The sequence below is a fragment of the Barbus barbus genome (genome assembly GCF_936440315.1).
Source record: "Barbus barbus genome assembly, chromosome: 45".
Classification (NCBI taxonomy): Eukaryota; Metazoa; Chordata; class Actinopteri; order Cypriniformes; family Cyprinidae; genus Barbus; species Barbus barbus.
This window is the reverse complement of record NC_136723.1, coordinates 873,007-894,387: the sequence shown is the minus strand read 5'-3', so window position 1 is coordinate 894,387 and position 21,381 is coordinate 873,007. Positions and strand designations below refer to the sequence as shown.

At 47.6% G+C, this 21,381-nt stretch overlaps 1 protein-coding gene across 2 annotated transcripts in view; it reads left to right on the top strand.

Annotated features, from left to right (window-relative positions):
* Nucleotides 1-1,608: 1,608 nt before the first annotated feature.
* LOC306864204 (solute carrier family 12 member 2-like) overlaps nt 1,609-21,381 on the top strand; it is a 59,829-nt gene continuing 40,056 nt past the window's right edge. Inside the window, exon 1 of one of the 2 annotated variants that reach the window (XM_079408028.1) lies at nt 1,609-2,456. In XM_079408028.1, coding sequence (XP_079264154.1) covers nt 1,962-2,456 — 495 coding nt within the window. In that variant the 5' untranslated portion in view covers nt 1,609-1,961. The remainder of the gene's footprint in view (nt 2,457-21,381) is intronic. The other variant, XM_079408029.1, reaches the window with a different exon arrangement.

Here is a 21,381-nt window from a genome sequence, read left to right as displayed (position 1 = left end):
AATGAGGGTTCATTTTCTGAATCTGTGGGTATGAATAGTTCTGAATCTGTGATAACAAAATCATGTGTACAGATCGTCTTGGCCCGTATTCACCACTGAGAGTTCTCCTAAATAGCAGTAAAGGTTTTTAGCTAAGAGCTCTCTTCACAAAGCTGCTGAGACACACTATTACTGAGGAATAGAGAGAAGTCTTCAGCTCACAGTAAATAAGGGGGCGGGGTTTACCTCGTTGCTATGGATGATGTCTGCATGCTTATTAACTATGCAAGCAGTGATTGGCTGATAGAGATATAGTAGAGCATGATATTATGTTGCCATATTCAAATAAAGATTTTAAAATGCAGGCTTAGAGTCGCTAATCAAACAAGTTTATGTTCAGCTAATTGTCAGCCTCTTACATGCGTGCTTCTCGTAAACAATTAGTGGATATACATATAAACAGCCTTTTAATGAACAGAGTAGAATAATCCTGGCTGATAGTAAGACATGCAAACGTAACAGAAACTCAAACTAGACACAAGAACATCTGTTACTTCTCCCCCCCAGACAGCAAATACTGTTGGGCCAGATCCCGTGTGAAATCCATGCGGGCCGGATGTGGGCCGGATCTGGACCAACACTGCTGTCTGGGCCAGCTGGTGAATGAGAACAAGATATAATCAAAGGACAATCTGGAGATGGGATAACCTCCAAAACCAAAGGTGATACCTTTTTAAAAGCTCATTATCATCAAATGTTTCTAAAATGTTTACGTTCCGAGGCAGATTTCCAGAAACAGCTATTTGAGGATAGTTCTCCTCTTCACGACTCCTAATGTTTCTCAGATTCAGGAGCTAGATTTAGTGCTAAAACACTCTGTGAAATACTCGTAGAGCTCATTTAGGACTGACACGCACTATTCTTAGGATTTTCTCCTGAATCGGTGAGTTATGAGCTACTTTTATCCTGAAGATGCTTTGTGAATGATGTTTAGACACATTTCTTCTGTGTTCTCAGGATCTGTGGAAATGCTTCACTAGACTGAATCTGTGGGAAAACAGCTAATCATTTAATCAACCGACCACCTATCAGATCATCTTCAGCATTCCTTAAAGAAGAGTATTGTGTGAACTCTGAGAAATGAGACCAGACTCAGCCAAACCTCAACATTTTCTATTGTTTGTCTTCATTATGGTTACAGACAGGACGAATATTTTCTATATTATTTTTACAATCACCATATTGCTAAAGGAGGCATGTTGTTGCACTATGGCAATCTGCCATTAAATTCAAATCTCCCTTCATTATATAGTGCGTTTTATTGTGTTTTTCTTACAGATATTTTGTTAAAAAATATGATGATATGAAATTGTAGTTTTGGAGCGCAAATGATCCTAATTGAAAAGAAAACACGCATTTCTGTAGATATTATGACACGTGTAGCAGGATCTATGTCCATAGGATACAGCGACTCTAAACTATGTGTTTATTATATGCGTTTTATGTAGATACTCTCCTATGTTTCGTCGTAATGTCGCAATGCAAGGTGCTCAACTTCTCGTTTGCCTGTGTGTGTGAGTCTCCACCCCTGATGGAGCGGGCAAATCTCGCGAGAGCGCCTCCTCTCGCGATGCCGCCCAGCATCGCCGCTGCTGCAGTGCCTATAAAGCGGCGAGACGCGGAGTTGCGGCAACGGCAAGGTCGCGCAGCATCACGGCGAACGCTATCCACGGAACGCTCGGTTCACGGAGATCGTTAGCGTCCTCTGGAGCGCGTCGGATATTTCCTTACACGCGGTCAGCTGTCAGGAGTTGTTGGCTGGACGCACGCGCCGCTGTTCTCCGTTTGCATCCGCATGTGCGCATCGCGCTGCGAGAAGCGCGGCGCGTTGTTTTAGTCTTCCTACAGCATCAGTGTCTCCTCCACCGGCTCCGCTGCACTTCACCGGACACTATTGGCTCTGAGGAGGCTTTTTTTCTGTCATGTCGGCGTCACCTCCGCCCCCCGCCGCGAGCGAGCATCTCTCCGCGCCCGAGCCTGACGCGCTCAAGCCCGCCGGTCCCACACCGAGCCAGAGCCGCTTCCAGGTGGACCTGGTGTCGGAGTGCGCCGCCTCGGACTCCTCCCCACCCGAATACTCCGCCGAGCCGCTCCGGGACCCCGCGTCCGGCGGCGAGGAAGCCAATAAGGGCCGGTTTCGCGTCGTGAACTTCGCGGCCTCGAGTCCGGACGCGGCGCCGGCGGATAGCGCGCAGAACGGGGACACGGTGATGAGCGAGGGAAGCCTGCACTCCTCCACCGGCGGCCAGCAGCACCACCACTACGACACCCACACCAACACCTACTACCTCCGCACCTTCGGACACAACACCATCGACGCCGTGCCCAACATCGACTTCTACCGGCAGACCGCCGCTCCGCTGGGCGAGAAGCTGATCCGACCCACCCTCTCGGAGCTGCACGACGAGCTGGACAAGGTCCGACACACACAGTCCTTCAGCGGGCTGCTGCTGAACACACAGACCTGAGAAAACACGGGTTTAATAAACACACACAGGCTTTACTCGGTTACTAACACAAATGGATACTGATTTAGTGAGCAAGCAATGAAAACATGTGACTAGTTTAGTTGGTCAGTGCTGTATGTCTGACACTAGTTTAGCTGGTCAGTGCTGTATGTCTGACACTAGTTTAGCTGGTCAGTGCTGTATGTCTGACACTAGTTTAGCTGGTCAGTGCTGTATGTCTGACACTAGTTTAGCTGGTCAGTGCTGTATGTCTGACACTAGTTTAGCTGGTCAGTGCTGTATGTCTGACACTAGTTTAGCTGGTCAGTGCTGTATGTCTGACACTAGTTTAGCTGGTCAGTGCTGTATGTCTGACACTAGTTTAGCTGGTCAGTGCTGTATGTCTGACACTAGTTTAGCTGGTCAGTGCTGTATGTCTGACACTAGTTTAGCTGGTCAGTGCTGTATGTCTGAAACTAGTTTAGTTGGTCAGTGCTGTATGTCTGACACTAGTTTAGTTGGTCAGTGCTGTATGTCTGACACTAGTTTAGCTGGTCAGTGCTGTATGTCTGACACTAGTTTAGCTGGTCAGTGCTGTATGTCTGACACTAGTTTAGCTGGTCAGTGCTGTATGTCTGACACTAGTTTAGCTGGTCAGTGCTGTATGTCTGACACTAGTTTAGCTGGTCAGTGCTGTATGTCTGACACTAGTTTAGCTGGTCAGTGCTGTATGTCTGACACTAGTTTAGCTGGTCAGTGCTGTATGTCTGACACTAGTTTAGCTGGTCAGTGCTGTATGTCTGACACTAGTTTAGCTGGTCAGTGCTGTATGTCTGACACTAGTTTAGTTGGTCAGTGCTGTATGTCTGACACTAGTTTAGCTGATCAGTGCTGTATGTCTGACACTAGTTTAGCTGGTCAGTGCTGTATGTCTGACACTAGTTTAGCTGGTCAGTGCTGTATGTCTGACACTAGTTTAGCTGGTCAGTGCTGTATGTCTGACACTAGTTCAGGTTTGCTATTGAAAGCATGTGTCAGATACTAGTCACATGGCTCGTAGTTTGGTCTGAGATGTCTTCTGATTGGTTGAATGACTCTCATCTTGTCAGATGTCAGATGAGATCAGAAAACGCTGGCTTATCAAATGTTTTTCTTTGTGGTGATGCTCTATTACACTTCAGAGTCAACATGCAGCGCTGTGACCTTTGACCTCTGTGAGGACGCTGATGGTAGGAAATGAAATCTTAAGATCAGACTCTTCACTGTATCATTGTACATGTAGTTCTGTGTTGTGAAAACACAAGGCCAGGCGGTGTTTACATTCTTCCTCTGGACTCCGGTGTGTGTGAGAGAGCGTGTGTGTGTGTGTGTGAGAGAGCGTGTGTGAGAGAGCGTGTGTGAGAGAGCGTGTGTGTGTGTGTGTGTGTGAGAGAGCGTGTGTGTGTGTGAGAGAGCGTGTGTGTGTGTGTGTGTGTGTGTGTGTGAGAGAGAGAGAGCGTGTGTGTGAGAGAGAGAGCGTGTGTGTGAGAGAGAGAGCGTGTGTGTGAGAGAGCGTGTGTGTGAGAGAGCGTGTGTGTGAGAGAGCGTGTGTGTGAGAGAGCGTGTGTGTGTGTGAGAGCGTGTGTGTGTGTGTGTGAGAGCGTGTGTGTGTGTGTGTGTGTGTGTGAGGGAGCGTGTGTGTGTGTGTGTGAGATAGCGTGTGTGTGTGAGAGAGCGTGTGTGTGTGTGAGAGAGCGTGTGTGTGTGAGAGAGCGTGTGTGTGTGAGAGAGCGTGTGTGTGTGAGAGAGCGTGTGTGTGTGAGAGAGCGTGTGTGTGTGAGAGAGCGTGTGTGTGTGAGAGAGCGTGTGTGTGTGAGAGAGCGTGTGTGTGTGAGAGAGCGTGTGTGTGAGAGAGCGTGTGTGTGAGAGAGCGTGTGTGTGAGAGAGCGTGTGTGAGAGAGCGTGTGTGTGAGAGAGCGTGTGTGTGAGAGAGCGTGTGTGTGAGAGAGCGTGTGTGTGTGTGAGAGCGTGTGTGTGTGTGTGTGTGAGAGCGTGTGTGTGTGTGTGTGTGAGAGCGTGTGTGTGTGTGTGTGTGTGTGTGAGGGAGCGTGTGTGTGTGTGTGTGTGAGATAGCGTGTGTGAGAGAGCGTGTGTGTGTGTGTGAGAGAGCGTGTGTGAGAGAGCGCGTGTGTGTGTGTGTGTGCGCGTTCGTGAGAGCGCGTGTGTGTGTGTGTGTGTGTGTGAGTCTTGCTCTCAGTTTCTCTGTGATGTAAAGGCCTGTTGAGACTGACCGTGGCTGTGGTGTTGAAGTGCTGTAACAGTGGAAGTGGTTCAGTTGTGGTGAGCGTCCTGGAGCTGGTTGCTGTGAAGGCCTGGCGCGGCTCTAGTTAGTCTGGGAGCAGTTTTAGCTGCCGGCTCTGCGATTCCGCTCTCTGACGACACTGGCTATTATGACTTGGCAGTTTATCTAGTTAAGTGCATTTGTAAGACGCTTTGATGCCAAGTTTTAGAAAAGCCTCTTTGAGACGAGTTATGACGCACAAGTGTTTAACTGTAGTTTCCACTCATTTGAGCCAAACAGCTCCAGAGCGAAGCACTCGGTGGCTTTCTGAAGAACAGATGCAGCAGATAACCGGTGACGCGCAGTGTTTTGCAGCAGCGGAGCATGAATAAAACATGTCTTGTGCTGGCTTGGATGTGTGCTGCGTTTTTGACGGCACTTGTTTTCCTCTGCGGCAGTAATTGTAATCATGAGACTGAGTGAAGTGAGTGAAGCACACATCGGAGGGTGAACCGGCTCCAGGGCCAGGCAAGAAGCAGCCAGATGTATCATAAACCCGTTTAGGCAAGAACCAGACAGGGGTGTCATGCAGGCTAATAAAATGTTTAATATGACTGAATTTGTTCCTGATTACAATTGAATGAAAACATCAGAAATTGCTAATTAACATTTCCTTTCCACGGTAACAGTGAATATAGGTATATAGAAAGTGACATTATCACTAACTTTGATCTATCGGGAGTTTAAGCAATCACAAAAAAACCCAACAACTGTTGTTCTAATCACAAGCTGTATACGCTGTGAAATGACTCTTGCAGTGCATGTAGATCTGCTCTGTTTATGATGAGAGGGTTCAGTCAGAAGCGTGCCCACTGGGAGCTGAGGAGTTTCAGCGAGGACGCCTCTGATTGGCCACTGCATTCCCAAGATAAACAGAACTGTGTGCGATTGCTTTAAATGTGCAACAGTTTAAAAACACCTAAAATGAAATGACGAGCAGATCTTAATTTAATGCTACAATCGACACGGTCTATTCATATTCACTTTGTTGGCAACAAACGTAATAGATTTAATTTGTTTGTGCAGGGGCATTTTTGTCCAATTTAGTGTCATTTTTGCCCCAAGTCCCCATGCATGTCCAGGGGAAGCACAGAGGGAATGACAGTGATTGGTTTGTGCTGTTTGTGAACTCGGCCAGCACTAGTACTTCCTCTAATGCTAAATATGTAAATGTGATGTAAATGCTGTGTTTCGCTCTGGGTTTATTGGCTCTTTCTCTGAATCTGAGTGCCACTGCAGCGAGCGTTTGCAGAAGTGTGCTGTCTGACTGGAGCCGTTATAACATGCTCTTACAGCTTCTTTGTTTTTTTTGTTTAACCAATTTTGGGAGGAGCAGAGTTTGTGTGTGTGGTTTATACTGGCATTTAGACTTAGCCCAAGGCATCTTAAAGCGCCTCCTGAAGTGCTCAGAGTGATTGAATGGTGTCAGAATGCGTTTACACCTGGTGTTTGGATCAGATAGTTAGTGTGTAAACGGCTCGAAGTCACTAGCTTTTTCTTTCACCTGCAGGAAGGCGAGTGTGTTGTGAGCAGATGTGTGATCCTGCTGCTCGTGTGTGTGTGTGTGTGTGTGTGTGTGTGTGTGTGGCAGCTGTCAGCAAGTCAACACGACTCCAGTGTTTACTGCTGCTATAAATACATCTGTTCAGTTGTTTGTATTGTTGGGATGGAGCTAACCTGTGGGGGATTTTACAAAGCTATTTTCTTCTGTTTGTCCTTTTAATGGTTGTCTATTAATCTGATCCCGTCCAGATAATCTTCATGAAGTGGCTGATGTGATTCCCTTATTTTCTGCCCTCTGTCAATCCAGTGAGATGCATGTGTTTCCATTCGAGCGGTCTGTTTTGACACGTTACGTAAAGCGAACACTAGTAATGTCGTGATAAAGTCATGGTACTAGCAGATCGAAGCGTTTTCCTGTTGAAGGTACTGTACAGCAGATCCATGAGTGAATGGAAAGTGTTTTATTGGCTGCTGGCAGTGAGTTTGAGCAGGTATTGATGTGTGAGCCGGACATCGCCGTCTGGGGTTTCATTAGAGCGACACGTTTTGTCACACTAACTAAATTGATTAATTTTGGCTCTGCTGAATAACGCTGCAGGAGTTTGGCGCTGCACGTTTTTGTGACTGACGCTCGATGAGACTGTCCTGTCAGGAACGCTGTATTTCCAGAGGTGTGCCCGAGCGGAAACACTGATGCTGTGATGGGCCGATGCTGCTCTTGTCTCTGTCGTATCGAGCCTCAGACAGCAGCTGTGAAGAGAAGCACGGTCAGAGCTCAACGCTGAGTTTTGGCCAACTTACACCGTTATTGTAATGTCTTCCCTGTTTTGTAATGTGGATTGACTTCTGCTGGTGTAAAGTGTAGTAACGTGAACTAATTCAGGGAATCTGCAAATGTGCCGTCTGCTGCTTCTGTCACGAGAAGGTAAAATGCGTGAGAAGTGCGGTGGAAGCTGTTAAAGAGACACCGATCGGCTCAGACAAGTGGCCACACGTGGAACGAGCTGAAGACGTCTCTGTGAATCAGCTGCTGTTTCTCCGGACACTGAGCCCAGGGCTCGTAACATTTCTAAATCCCTGCTATCCCTTCGGCAGGTACTCTTCAGATTCTGGTAGCCCCAAAATTAATTTAACTAGCCCAAATAAAATAAAGACCATAAATGTCAATCAAAACATTTTCAATACACAAATATCAGCGAATATCAAGGAAAGACTTTTATTTGACTATTTACAAGGTATCTGCAGAATTCTTAATCGAAGGCAGTTTGAAAAACTTTCTTATTCCATTTAACGTATTTAAAGCTGTCTAAGGCCTTAAACTCTTCAGTTTAGCTGGATCAAATTTAAGGACCCGTGGGAGCAATACTCCCTCATTATTTTTCTTTCTGAGCAAAACTTCTCTATCGGTCAGACATCTCTGTCACCTGAGCAAAAGCATTACACCAGTCCTGTACAGCACACACACAAACAGTGTGTAACTTTAATGTGCTGTTTATATCTGATTTGACCCTTGATGTCACTAAATGATGTATATTTTAGGTTAAAGAGAAACATTTTTACTGAACGATACACTGCAGTTCAAACGTTTGGATCAATAAAGTTTTTAAAGAGGTTTCTTATGCTCATCAAGACTGTGTCTATTTGATAAAAATACTGAATATTATTTCACAAAATAACATTGTGAAATTATTGCAATTAAAATAAATGTTTTCTATTTTAATAAACTTTAAAATGTAATTCCTGTGAAGCAGTATTTTCAGAGTCACATGATCCTTCAGAATCATTGTAATATACTGATTTATAATCAATGTTGGAAACAGTTTACTGCTTTTTTAGTTTATTTTGTATACTGTATTTTTTGGGACCTGTGATATTTTTAAAAAGTTAAAAAGAACAGTGTTTAGTCAAAATAGAGATTTTGTTACAATATAAACTATTCAAAAGTTTGGGGTCAGAAATTTTCTTTCTTTTTTTAAAGATGCATCAAAAAAGTTTAAAGAAAGTTCAATAAGCTTTATTCAGCAAGGATGTGTTAAATGGATAAAATTGATAGTGAAGACTTATATTGTTAGAAAATATTTCTATTTTGAATAAATGCTGTTCTTTTAGACTTTTTATTAATCAAAGAAAAAAAGAAACACAGGTTCCAAATAAATATTAATCAGCACAACAGTTTCAACGCTGATAATAAGTCGTGGCCTAATGGTTAGAGAGTCAGACTCGTAATCAAAAGTGTGTGTGTGTGTGTGTGTGTGTGTCCCGTTCTTTGCCCATCCTCTGTTATTTCCAGCACTTAATCAAGCCGCTCTTCTTTAATACATGACGATGTTTTATTTCAGATTGCGTTGGCTCTCGTGTTGAGCAACCATTGAAGTATTCAGTTTCTACAGCGACTCGTTTGGTGCATATCGTTCTCTTTCTATGAAACCGGCTCTAACTCTGTCGTGACATCAGCTCTAGAGCGGTTTGCCCGACACTTGGTATTCTTTCCCTTTTACTGCGGCATTCAATCAAATGGCTTCCCAACTCATTTTTGTGTGTGCGAGGCACATTATTTGTCCTGCGCGTCCGCGGTGGAAGAAGAGCGCTCAGTTTAGAGGGAACGCTGCGTGGAGCCCTGTATTTAAGGCCCATCGGGCAGGCAGTGATATATTTTGGTAGCCCGACTGGAAAACACCGTCCCGGGACGTCGTGCTAGCGATTATGTGAGCCCTGGAGCCTGTGGACTCATCTGAAGATCTCTAACTCCTCTGCTGCAGCACACCTTCTGAAGTGAAATGCATCAATCTGCTGTGCTTTGAGAGTCAGAACGAAGAGCTCCAAACCTTTTTCAGTCTGCAGATTGAACAGAGCAAGCGGTCTTTGCTTTGACCTGTACCTGGACTCGGACCTCTTTTTAGTTTGATCTTGTGTCGGAGTTTTAGGATGTCAGACAGCTGGAAGAAAATAATCATAATAATAATAAATACAAATTATTATACCTAAGGCCGTAATATATTGCCGTAAAACAACTCCACCATAAAATAAATGTTTATGCAAGTTAATATTTAATGTGTATTATTTAACTTTATACTACAGTAGTGTAAAATGAGAACACTTTAGTCTGTGAGATGCTAAAGCCCCGGATCATGAGCTGAGCGCAGCAGACCGCTCTTCAGACTTGAGAAGGTCACTGAGCCATATCACCCTTCAGTTTGACCCATGCTTTGCCAAAGCTGGGTGCGAATAATGTTAGGGATTGGTGTTATTAGGAGAACTGTGACAATCACAGGAAAAGAGGAGCGACACGGGTCTGTCTCCCTGTGGCCTCGGGACCGAAGAGTCTGTGTTCTGGGGCCCTATGATCTCCGTGACGCAGGAAGCACGGAATCCAGTCATAAAACAGAATTTACAGTTTAACACGGAATTTGTCAAAGTTTGGATGAATGAATCAAAAGCAGGTCATTACACTTAAATCAAATCGCGATATGGACTAGTATCTGTAAATATTAAGCTGCAAAAGTGGATTTAAATCTGAATCCTGCATGTTCTGCGCGTCTCTGTGTGAATGGAGCAGACGTACTGACGCTCTCGGTGATCTCTGCGTCTCAATGAGGACATAAATACATGAGCAACACCTCCAGAACTCATCCGTTACCATTTCATTTGAGTAAAACTAGCCTCATATCATATACACACAGAACTATTCACGGCAACCCGTCAAAATAAGAGTTCGGTTTAACTTAAAGACATTGTGCCAGAAATAGGCTATATTATTCATATTTAGTAGAACATACGTAATACTACTACTGTGGAAAAATAATAAAACTTTTAATTTAAAGAAATAATCCCCTTTTATTCGTTTAATTTTCATTAATTAAAATATAAATGAAATCAATGTTTTATCATCTGATAACCAGTCAAATTTTAATTCACCACACAGAATTTCTGAGGGGCAAAAGAACATAAACATTTCAAACGGCCCTAAACATCTCATTTTTGTTACACTTGTAATAAATTAATGTTAAATTGTATACGTTTCATGATTTTAATTAATTAGACATGCTTTTTGATTAATAAAATTTCATTTGACCATTAAAAAGAAGTCCAGAAAAATTTAAACGGAAAAAAAATAAAACTTATTTCATAGGGCTCTAGAAAAACGGCAAACAAAAACAAGACCAAAATAAACTGAAATCCCAATGCTGTATTTTGTAAATAAGTCCACCATCTTGTGACCCACAGCTGCCCACTTTACTCGCTCCATGAAGTGGCTGGCTTTATGAGCCATGTCCAAACAACAGACCCAAAGGGCACTGGAAGACCGTGTCAACGGGGGTTTCGTTCAAATTGCCTTTGCTTGCAAATGGCTTTAGTCAAAAATGGTGGTTCCCAAACAGGTTAACTCTTGGATTGTTAATATTTCTTGTTCATAGCCACAACACCGCGTTGCAAATGGTTAGCACTGTCAGGCATGGCAATTTCATGGCAATCAGTTGACTGTCCATTTGGTGTTTTCATCAAGATGGTCACAGATGTCGAGTTCCATCCATCGCAGAGGTCCTTGAAGAATGTCAGCGTGATTTATTTAGTGATTGTGATGTAATGATTGCCCTGGTGTCAGTAGAGCGTAAGAGCATGCTAGGACGGGCTGGAAACAACAGCTGAAGGAGCACCGGTCCCGCGACGCCTCCGGCCCCGTCTCCATAGTGATGCTCCTCCTGTGGGCGCAAGGAAGGCAGCGTCCCAGTGGACACACGTTACCTGTATCACACCTGAGCTCAGTGATTCGTCAGCTAAATGAGCTTCAGATGAGATCGCCAGTGATGAACCGAACATGAGTTTATCAAGCAGCACAGAGCACAAGTGAACTGAATGTTGAAAGATACAGTATAGCTTACTGAAGTCTCTCGTGTAATCGCTCAGTCAGCCTCTCAAACAGCTTGTGAATTTTGCATTTAAGACAGGAAAGACGTTCAGTTATTCAAAAATAACTCTAGAGAGGAGCATTCCAATTAACATGCATTACATTGCATATTAAAATTTTACTTGACTTGTCTTTTTATTTAATGTATGTTTGAATAACTGTCATGAAGAATTTTTACAGCCAACATTTGAATGTTTGTTTCTATGATGAGTTAGAGTAGAAACATAGTGTTGTTTACATTTTACAAAACATTTTTTCATATCATTCAATATCAATAATTATCAAAAATTTCAAACCTTTATTTCTTTAACATTTAACAGCAGATTTGTGCTCCTATGTGAAATTTGTAGAAACCTTTTTAAAGTACTCTTTATGGTCAGAACATGACAAAAACGTTATATTTTTTGGAGCTACTTCTCTCTTAACACAGCAGTATGGTGGCTGTCACTCTCTAAATGCTGTAATAAAGTGGCCGTGGCTCTCAGTATGGAGCGGTCACTCTCAGAGCGCTGCAGTGTCAGAATCAGAATGACTTTTATTGCCAGGTATGTTTACACATGAGGAATTTGTTTTTGTGACGACAGGTCCACAGTACAACAGAACGATGTAGCAAATTATAAGCTCAAAAGGGACTTGTATATAAATAATTACAATTAATTGATTAATTACAATTATTTATATCAGCTGACAGTATTAACTGTAGCAGAATTAAATTGCCATCAACTGATCTGTCCGTCCAGCGAACATTCAGTGCAAGTTCATGTCAACTCTAAGAAAGGATGTTTCCTTGGCCACAGAAAATACTTTCCTATTAATGCATTAGGGCATGTAGCGAGGGTCAAAATCGTAAAGAGACATTAAATTTGCAAGGCAGAACCAGAAACTCACGTAATTTGCGCACACTTTTATTAACTAAACACTAATGCAAACTAGTCAAACAAACAAACATACAATCACTCATACGTGGGGAAAGGGCTAATGAGAGTTGATGGATGAAACCAGAGAATGAAGCTATGAAAAGACTCCGTTAACCATCTCAATAAAACCATCAGAGCCGTTTATAACGGGGTCTATAGCTTATACTAAACCTTTGTTCCGTTTAGTTAAATGTACGATGCTTGCAATGCCTTTGGTCGTTGAAGGAGTGTCCGGATGCAGTCTCGGATGAAAGTTCTTGATAGGTTTGGTGGTGTTGGAGTTCAAGTTCTTCTGGGTTTGAACGGTGATTAACTCCAAAAGATGTTATTCTGGCTCGGTGGTAATTGGGAGTTTCTTCCCAGGTAGAAAGGGGAAAAGAGCTAAGAAAGAGATCTGCTGAGATCCGAGGATCCTTTGTTGAATGGAGAGTCAAGGCCGCAAGGCCTGGAACAAAAACTTAAAGTATGGTGACCGTCTCTCTCTGAGCGCTGCAGTATGGTGACCGTCGCTCTCTCAGTATGGTGACCGTCGCTCTCTCAGTATGGTGACCGTCGCTCTCTCAGTATGGTGACCGTCGCTCTCTCAGTATGGTGACCGTTGCTCTCTCAGTATGGTGACAGTCTCTCTCTGAGCGCTGCAGTATGGTGACCGTCGCTCTCTCAGTATGGTGACCGTCGCTCTCTCAGTATGGTGACCGTCGCTCTCTGAGCGCTGCAGTATGGTGACCGTTGCTCTCTCAGTATGGTGACCGTCTCTCTCTGAGCGCTGCAGTATGGTGACCGTCGCTCTCTGAGCGCTGCAGTATGGTGACCGTTGCTCTCTCAGTATGGTGACCGTCTCTCTCTCAGTATGGTGACCGTCGCTCTCTCAGTATGGTGACAGTCTCTCTCTGAGCGCTGCAGTATGGTGACCGTCGCTCTCTCAGTATGGTGACCGTCTTTCTCTGAGCACTGCAGTATGGTGACCGTCACTCTCTCAGTATGGTGACCGTCTCTCTCTGAGCGCTGCAGTATGGTGACCGTCGCTCTCTGAGCGCTGCAGTATGGTGACCGTTGCTCTCTCAGTATGGTGACCATCGCTCTCTCAGTATGGTGACCGTCTCTCTCTGAGCGCTGCAGTATGGTGACCGTCGCTCTCTGAGCGCTGCAGTATGGTGACCGTTGCTCTCTCAGTATGGTGACCGTCGCTCTCTCAGTATGGTGACCGTCTCTCTCTGAGCGCTGCAGTATGGTGACCGTCGCTCTCTCAGTATGGTGACCGTCTCTCTCTGAGCGCTGCAGTATGGTGACCGTCGCTCTCTCAGTATGGTGACCGTCTCTCTCTGAGCGCTGCAGTATGGTGACCGTCGCTCTCTCAGTATGGTGACCGTCTCTCTCTGAGCGCTGCAGTATGGTGACCGTCGCTCTCTCAGTATGGTGACTGTTGCTCTCTGAGCGCTGCAGTATGGTGACCGTCGCTCTCTCAGTATGGTGACCGTCGCTCTCTCAGTATGGTGACCGTCTCTCTCTGAGCGCTGCAGTATGGTGACCGTCGTTCTCTCAGTATGGTGACCGTCGCTCTCTCAGTATGGTGACCGTCGCTCTCTCAGTATGGTGACCGTCTCTCTCTGAGCGCTGCAGTATGGTGACCGTCGCTCTCTCAGTATGGTGACCGTCGCTCTCTCAGTATGGTGACCGTCTCTCTCTGAGCGCTGCAGTATGGTGACCGTCGCTCTCTCAGTATGGTGACCGTCGCTCTCTCAGTATGGTGACCGTCTCTCTCTGAGCGCTGCAGTATGGTGACCGTCGCTCTCTCAGTATGGTGACCGTCGCTCTCTCAGTATGGTGACCGTCGCTCTCTCAGTATGGTGACCGTCGCTCTCTCAGTATGGTGACCGTCGCTCTCTCAGTATGGTGACCGTTGCTCTCTCAGTATGGTGACCGTCGCTCTCTCAGTATGGTGACCGTCTCTCTCTGAGCGCTGCAGTATGGTGACCATCGCTCTCTCAGTATGGTGACCGTCACTCTCTGAGCGCTGCAGTATGGTGACCGTCCCTCTCTCAGTATGGTGACAGTCTCTCTCTGAGCGCTGCAGTATGGTGACCGTCTCTCTCTGAGCGCTGCAGTATGGTGACCGTCGCTCTCTCAGTATGGTGACTGTCGCTCTCTCAGTATGGTGACCGTCTCTCTCTGAGCGCTGCAGTATGGTGACCGTCGCTCTCTCAGTATGGTGACCGTCGCTCTCTCAGTATGGTGACCATCTCTCTCTGAGCGCTGCAGTATGGTGACCGTCGCTCTCTCAGTATGGTGACCGTCTTTCTCTGAGAACTGCAGTATGGTGACCGTCACTCTCTCAGTATGGTGACCGTCTCTCTCTGAGCGCTGCAGTATGGTGACCGTCGCTCTCTGAGCGCTGCAGTATGGTGACCGTTGCTCTCTCAGTATGGTGACCGTCTCTCTCAGTATGGTGACTGTCGCTCTCTCAGTATGGTGACCGTCTCTCTCTGAGCGCTGCAGTATGGTGACCGTCGCTCTCTCAGTATGGTGACCGTCGCTCTCTCAGTATGGTGACCATCTCTCTCTGAGCGCTGCAGTATGGTGACCGTTGCTCTCTCAGTATGGTGACCGTCTCTCTCTGAGCACTGCAGTATGGTGACCGTCACTCTCTCAGTATGGTGACCGTCTCTCTCTGAGCGCTGCAGTATGGTGACCGTCGCTCTCTGAGCGCTGCAGTATGGTGACCGTTGCTCTCTCAGTATGGTGACCGTCTCTCTCTCAGTATGGTGACCGTCGCTCTCTCAGTATGGTGACAGTCTCTCTCTGAGCGCTGCAGTATGGTGACCGTCACTCTCTCAGTATGGTGACCGTCTCTCTCTGAGCGCTGCAGTATGGTGACCGTCGCTCTCTGAGCGCTGCAGTATGGTGACCGTTGCTCTCTCAGTATGGTGACCGTCTCTCTCTGAGCGCTGCAGTATGGTGACCGTCGCTCTCTCAGTATGGTGACCGTCTCTCTCTCAGTATGGTGACCGTCGCTCTCTCAGTATGGTGACAGTCTCTCTCTGAGCGCTGCAGTATGGTGACCGTCGCTCTCTCAGTATGGTGACCGTCTTTCTCTGAGCACTGCAGTATGGTGACTGTCACTCTCTCAGTATGGTGACCGTCTCTCTCTGAGCGCTGCAGTATGGTGACCGTCGCTCTCTGAGCGCTGCAGTATGGTGACCGTTGCTCTCTCAGTATGGTGACCGTTGCTCTCTCAGTATGGTGACCGTCGCTCTCTCAGTATGGTGACCGTCTCTCTCTGAGCGCTGCAGTATGGTGACCATCGCTCTCTCAGTATGGTGATCGTCACTCTCTGAGCACTGCAGTATGGTGACCGTCTCTCTCTGAGCGCTGCAGTATGGTGACCGTCGCTCTCTGAGCGCTGCAGTATGGTGACCGTTGCTCTCTCAGTATGGTGACCGTTGCTCTCTCAATATGGTGACCGTCGCTCTCTCAGTATGGTGACCGTCTCTCTCTGAGCGCTGCAGTATAGTGACCGTCGCTCTCTCAGTATGGTGACTGTCTCTCTCTGAGCGCTGCAGTATGGTGACCGTCGCTCTCTCAGTATGGTGATCGTCACTCTCTGAGCGCTGCAGTATGGTGACCGTCTCTCTCTGAGCGCTGCAGTATGGTGACCGTCACTCTCTCAGTATGGTGACCGTCGCTCTCTCAGTATGGTGACCATCGCTGTCTCAGTATGGTGACCGTCGCTCTCTCAGTATGGTGACAGTCTCTCTCTGAGCGCTGCAGTATGGTGACCGTTGCTCTCTCAGTATGGTGACCGTCGCTCTCTCAGTATGGTGACAGTCTCTCTCTGAGCGCTGCAGTATGGTGACCGTCGCTCTCTCAGTATGGTGACCGTCTTTCTCTGAGCACTGCAGTATGGTGACCGTCTCTCTCTGAGCGCTGCAGTATGGTGACCGTCGCTCTCTGAGCGCTGCAGTATGGTGACCGTTGCTCTCTCAGTATGGTGACCGTCTCTCTCTGAGCGCTGCAGTATGGTGACCGTCGCTCTCTGAGCGCTGCAGTATGGTGACCGTTGCTCTCTCAGTATGGTGACCGTTGCTCTCTCAGTATGGTGACCGTCGCTCTCTCAGTATGGTGACCGTTGCTCTCTCAGTATGGTGACCGTCGCTCTCTCAGTATGGTGACCGTCTCTCTCTGAGCGCTGCAGTATGGTGACCGTCGCTCTCTCAGTATGGTGACCGTCGCTCTCTCAGTATGGTGACCGTCGCTCTCTGAGCGCTGCAGTATGGTGACCGTTGCTCTCTCAGTATGGTGACCGTTGCTCTCTCAGTATGGTGACCGTCGCTCTCTCAGTATGGTGACAGTCTCTCTCTCAGTATGGTGACTGTCTCTCTCTGAGCGCTGCAGTATGGTGACCGTCGCTCTCTCAGTATGGTGACTGTCGCTCTCTCAGTATGGTGACCGTCTCTCTCTGAGCGCTGCAGTATGGTGACCGTCGCTCTCTCAGTATGGTGACCGTCGCTCTCTCAGTATGGTGACCATCTCTCTCTGAGCGCTGCAGTATGGTGACCGTCGCTCTCTCAGTATGGTGACCGTCTTTCTCTGAGCACTGCAGTATGGTGACCGTCACTCTCTCAGTATGGTGACCGTCTCTCTCTGAGCGCTGCAGTATGGTGACCGTCGCTCTCTGAGCGCTGCAGTATGGTGACCGTTGCTCTCTCAGTATGGTGACCGTCTCTCTCTCAGTATGGTGACCGTCGCTCTCTCAGTATGGTGACAGTCTCTCTCTGAGCGCTGCAGTATGGTGACCGTCACTCTCTCAGTATGGTGACCGTCTCTCTCTGAGCGCTGCAGTATGGTGACCGTCGCTCTCTGAGCGCTGCAGTATGGTGACCGTTGCTCTCTCAGTATGGTGACCGTCTCTCTCTGAGCGCTGCAGTATGGTGACCGTCGCTCTCTCAGTATGGTGACCGTCTCTCTCTCAGTATGGTGACCGTCGCTCTCTCAGTATGGTGACTGTCTCTCTCTGAGCGCTGCAGTATGGTGACCGTCGCTCTCTCAGTATGGTGACCGTCTTTCTCTGAGCACTGCAGTATGGTGACTGTCACTCTCTCAGTATGGTGACCATCGCTCTCTCAGTATGGTGATCGTCACTCTCTGAGCACTGCAGTATGGTGACCGTCTCTCTCTGAGCGCTGCAGTATGGTGACCGTCGCTCTCTGAGCGCTGCAGTATGGTGACCGTCGCTCTCTCAGTATGGTGACCGTCGCTCTCTCAATATGGTGACCGTCGCTCTCTCAGTATGGTGACCGTCTCTCTCTGAGCGCTGCAGTATAGTGACCGTCGCTCTCTCAGTATGGTGACTGTCTCTCTCTGAGCGCTGCAGTATGGTGACCGTCGCTCTCTCAGTATGGTGACCGTCTTTCTCTGAGCGCTGCAGTATGGTGACCATCGCTCTCTCAGTATGGTGATCGTCACTCTCTGAGCGCTGCAGTATGGTGACCGTCACTCTCTGAGCGCTGCAGTATGGTGACCGTCGCTCTCTCAGTATGGTGACCGTCGCTCTCTCAGTATGGTGACCGTCGCTCTCTCAGTATGGTGACCGTCGCTCTCTCAGTATGGTGACCGTCGCTCTCAGTATGGTGACCGTCGCTCTCTCAGTATGGTGACCGTCGCTCTGAGCGCTGCAGTATGGTGACCGTCACTCTCTCAGTATGGTGACCGTCTCTCTCTGAGCGCTGCAGTATGGTGACCGTCGCTCTCTCAGTATGGTGACCGTCGCTCTCTCAGTATGGTGACCGTCGCTCTCTCAGTATGGTGACCGTCGCTCTCTCAGTATGGTGACCGTCGCTCTCAGTATGGTGACCGTCGCTCTCTCAGTATGGTGACCGTCGCTCTGAGCGCTGCAGTATGGTGACCGTTGCTCTCTCAGTATGGTGACCGTCGCTCTCTGAGCGCTGCAATATGGTGACCGTCGCTCTCTCAGAATGGTGACCGTCTCTCTCTGAGCGCTGCAGTATGGTGACCGTCGCTCTCTCAGTATGGTGACCGTCTCTCTCTGAGCGCTGCAGTATGGTGACCGTCGCTCTCTCAGTATGGTGACCGTCTCTCTCTGAGCGCTGCAGTATGGTGACCGTCACTCTCTCAGTATGGTGACCGTCTCTCTCTGAGTGCTGCAGTATGGTGACCGTCGCTCTCTCAGTATGGTGACCATCGCTGTCTCAGTATGGTGACCGTCGCTCTCTCAGTATGGTGACAGTCTCTCTCTGAGCGCTGCAGTATGGTGACCGTCGCTCTCTCAGTATGGTGACCATCTCTCTCTGAGCACTGCAGTATGGTGACCGTCACTCTCTCAGTATGGTGACCGTCTCTCTCTGAGCGCTGCAGTATGGTGACCGTCGCTCTCTCAGTATGGTGACCGTCGCTCTCTCAGTATGGTGACCGTCGCTCTCTCAGTATGGTGACCGTCGCTCTCTCAGTATGGTGACCGTCGCTCTCTCAGTATGGTGACCGTCGCTCTCTCAGTATGGTGACCGTCGCTCTCAGTATGGTGACCGTCGCTCTCTCAGTATGGTGACCGTCGCTCTGAGCGCTGCAGTATGGTGACCGTTGCTCTCTCAGTATGGTGACCGTCGCTCTCTGAGCGCTGCAATATGGTGACCGTCGCTCTCTCAGAATGGTGACCGTCTCTCTCTGAGCGCTGCAGTATGGTGACCGTCGCTCTCTCAGTATGGTGACCGTCTCTCTCTGAGCGCTGCAGTATGGTGACCGTCGCTCTCTCAGTATGGTGACCGTCTCTCTCTGAGCGCTGCAGTATGGTGACCGTCACTCTCTCAGTATGGTGACCGTCTCTCTCTGAGTGCTGCAGTATGGTGACCGTCGCTCTCTCAGTATGGTGACCGTTGCTCTCTCAGTATGGTGACTGTCTCTCTCTGAGCGCTGCAGTATGGTGACCGTCTCTCTCTGAGCGCTGCAGTATGGTGACTGTCGCTCTCTCAGTATGGTGACCGTTGCTCTCTCAGTATGGTGACTGTCTCTCTCTGAGCGCTGCAGTATGGTGACCGTTGCTCTCTCAGTATGGTGACTGTCTCTCTCTGAGCGCTGCAGTATGGTGACAGTTGCTCTCTCAGTATGGTGACTGTCTCTCTCTGAGCGCTGCAGTATGGTGACAGTTGCTCTCTCAGTATGGTGACCGTCGCTCTCTGAGCGCTGCAGTATGGTGACCGTCGCTCTCGCAGTATGGTGACCGTCGCTCTCGCAGTATGGTGACCGTCGCTCTCTGAGCGCTGCAGTATGGTGACCGTCGCTCTCTGAGCGCTGCAGTATGGTGGCCGTCGCTCTCGCAGTATGGTGGCCGTCGCTCTCGCAGTATGGTGGCCGTCGCTCTCGCAGTATGGTGGCCGTCGCTCTCGCAGTATGGTGGCCGTCGCTCTCGCAGTATGGTGGCCGTCGCTCTCGCAGTATGGTGGCCGTCGCTCTCGCAGTATGGTGGCCGTCGCTCTCGCAGTATGGTGGCCGTCGCTCTCTGAGCGCTGCAGTATGGTGGCCGTCCTTCTCTGAGCGCTGCAGTATGGTGACCGTCGCTCTCTCAGTATGGTGACTGTCTCTCTCTGAGCGCTGCAGTATGGTGGCCGTCGCTCTCGCAGTATGGTGGCCGTCGCTCTCGCAGTATGGTGGCCGTCGCTCTCGCAGTATGGTGGCCGTCGCTCTCTGAGCGCTGCAGTATGGTGGCCGTCTCTCTCTGAGCGCTGCAGTATGGTGACCGTCGCTCTCTCAGTATGGTGACTGTCTCTCTCTGAGCGCTGCAGTATGGTAGCTGTCATGTGTGCTGACACTGGCTGTCTGACGCCTGTCACTGTGTTTCTGCAGGCGACATCATCAGTGAGGTCACATGTCTGTCAGATCAGTGTCTTCCTCTGATGGATATAAACACTGCAGTATCCCATCATTCCTCCCCTGTGCACTCTCATGTATCACTGCAGCAGCATCATAATGCCTTTATACTTTATTTATTCTCAAATTCAGGCTTGTGTATAAAAATGTTAATGTGCAAAGCGGAGTCAAAATGATATACAGTACACCTCTAATCAAGTGTGTACTCATGAAGAAACAGGAATGTTCCAAGTCAGCAAACTTGGAATACTCCTCTAATGTACAGTAAGTCTTCCATAACTTGAGTATTACTGCTCTGACCTTTCTTAGCACTTTCTGAGCATCGAGTGCACAAGTTCATGACAAACTATCATATCTGTTCTGTTGAGTTCTTGTAGGATGTTTACTGCCACTGAACTTCACTTGTCACTGTACTGTTCATGCTGTTTGAACCAGAATGATTGACTTGGTCTCATGAAGTCTTCCCAGGAGTCTGGTTTGTTAATGTGGGCCTTGGGAAAGGCTGCATGTGCTTTAGATCCAGTAGGTACTTCCTGTGTGCATAAACGAGTGTTGCGTCTCCCTGTGAGATGATGAAATGTCACTCTTCATACAGCTTTTGCTGGCTCTGTTGACACTTGCTTGGAATCTTCCTGCTCTATTCTTAGCAAAAGTCACTCCTCATGACGAGAAAGCTTGTTGCATTTCTGGATTAGTTTTGCTACAGTGTTTGTTCACACTTAAAACGATCATTGTTTAGTCCTCTGGTATCCTTGTCCTGCTGTGTGCAGTGAAGTATGTCTCCTCAGTTCTCTCAATTGGCTCCATTGTCAGCATTAACTGAACGATTCAGCGGACTTTTAACACTTTCTTATTATACAAACTATACAAATGAAATAAATTAAAATGATTGATTATAATATTATATTAAGTTGTAATTATAACCTTATTTCTCAGTTATTTAACAGTGGCATTCAATGAAGAAATGCTACAGAAATGTAAAAATCATATGTAAATAAACACTGTTAATAAGAATCATTTAATCAATACAGTGAAGACTTTGCAAAGTTTTTCCGTCAAGAGTAGCCAGTGTTTTTCTTTCTTTGTTGTTTGATTATCATTGACACAGGCAGCATTATTTGTAGGCTGCTGTCACTTTAAGACTGAATGCACAGAATCCGACACACTGTCTGCTCAGATTAAGACCCCTGTATTTACGTGTATATTTACAGAGGCTGTCATTTTTGACCATCAGTTTTGCTCAAGCACAGTCAGTTGTAAAAGAGAACTGAATCCATAAACCGTACTCTTACTGTCTGACTGTGTGTGTGTGTGTGTGTGTGTGTGAGAGACACCAGCATTAAGGCCTTACTATGTTTTTAATAACCCTTT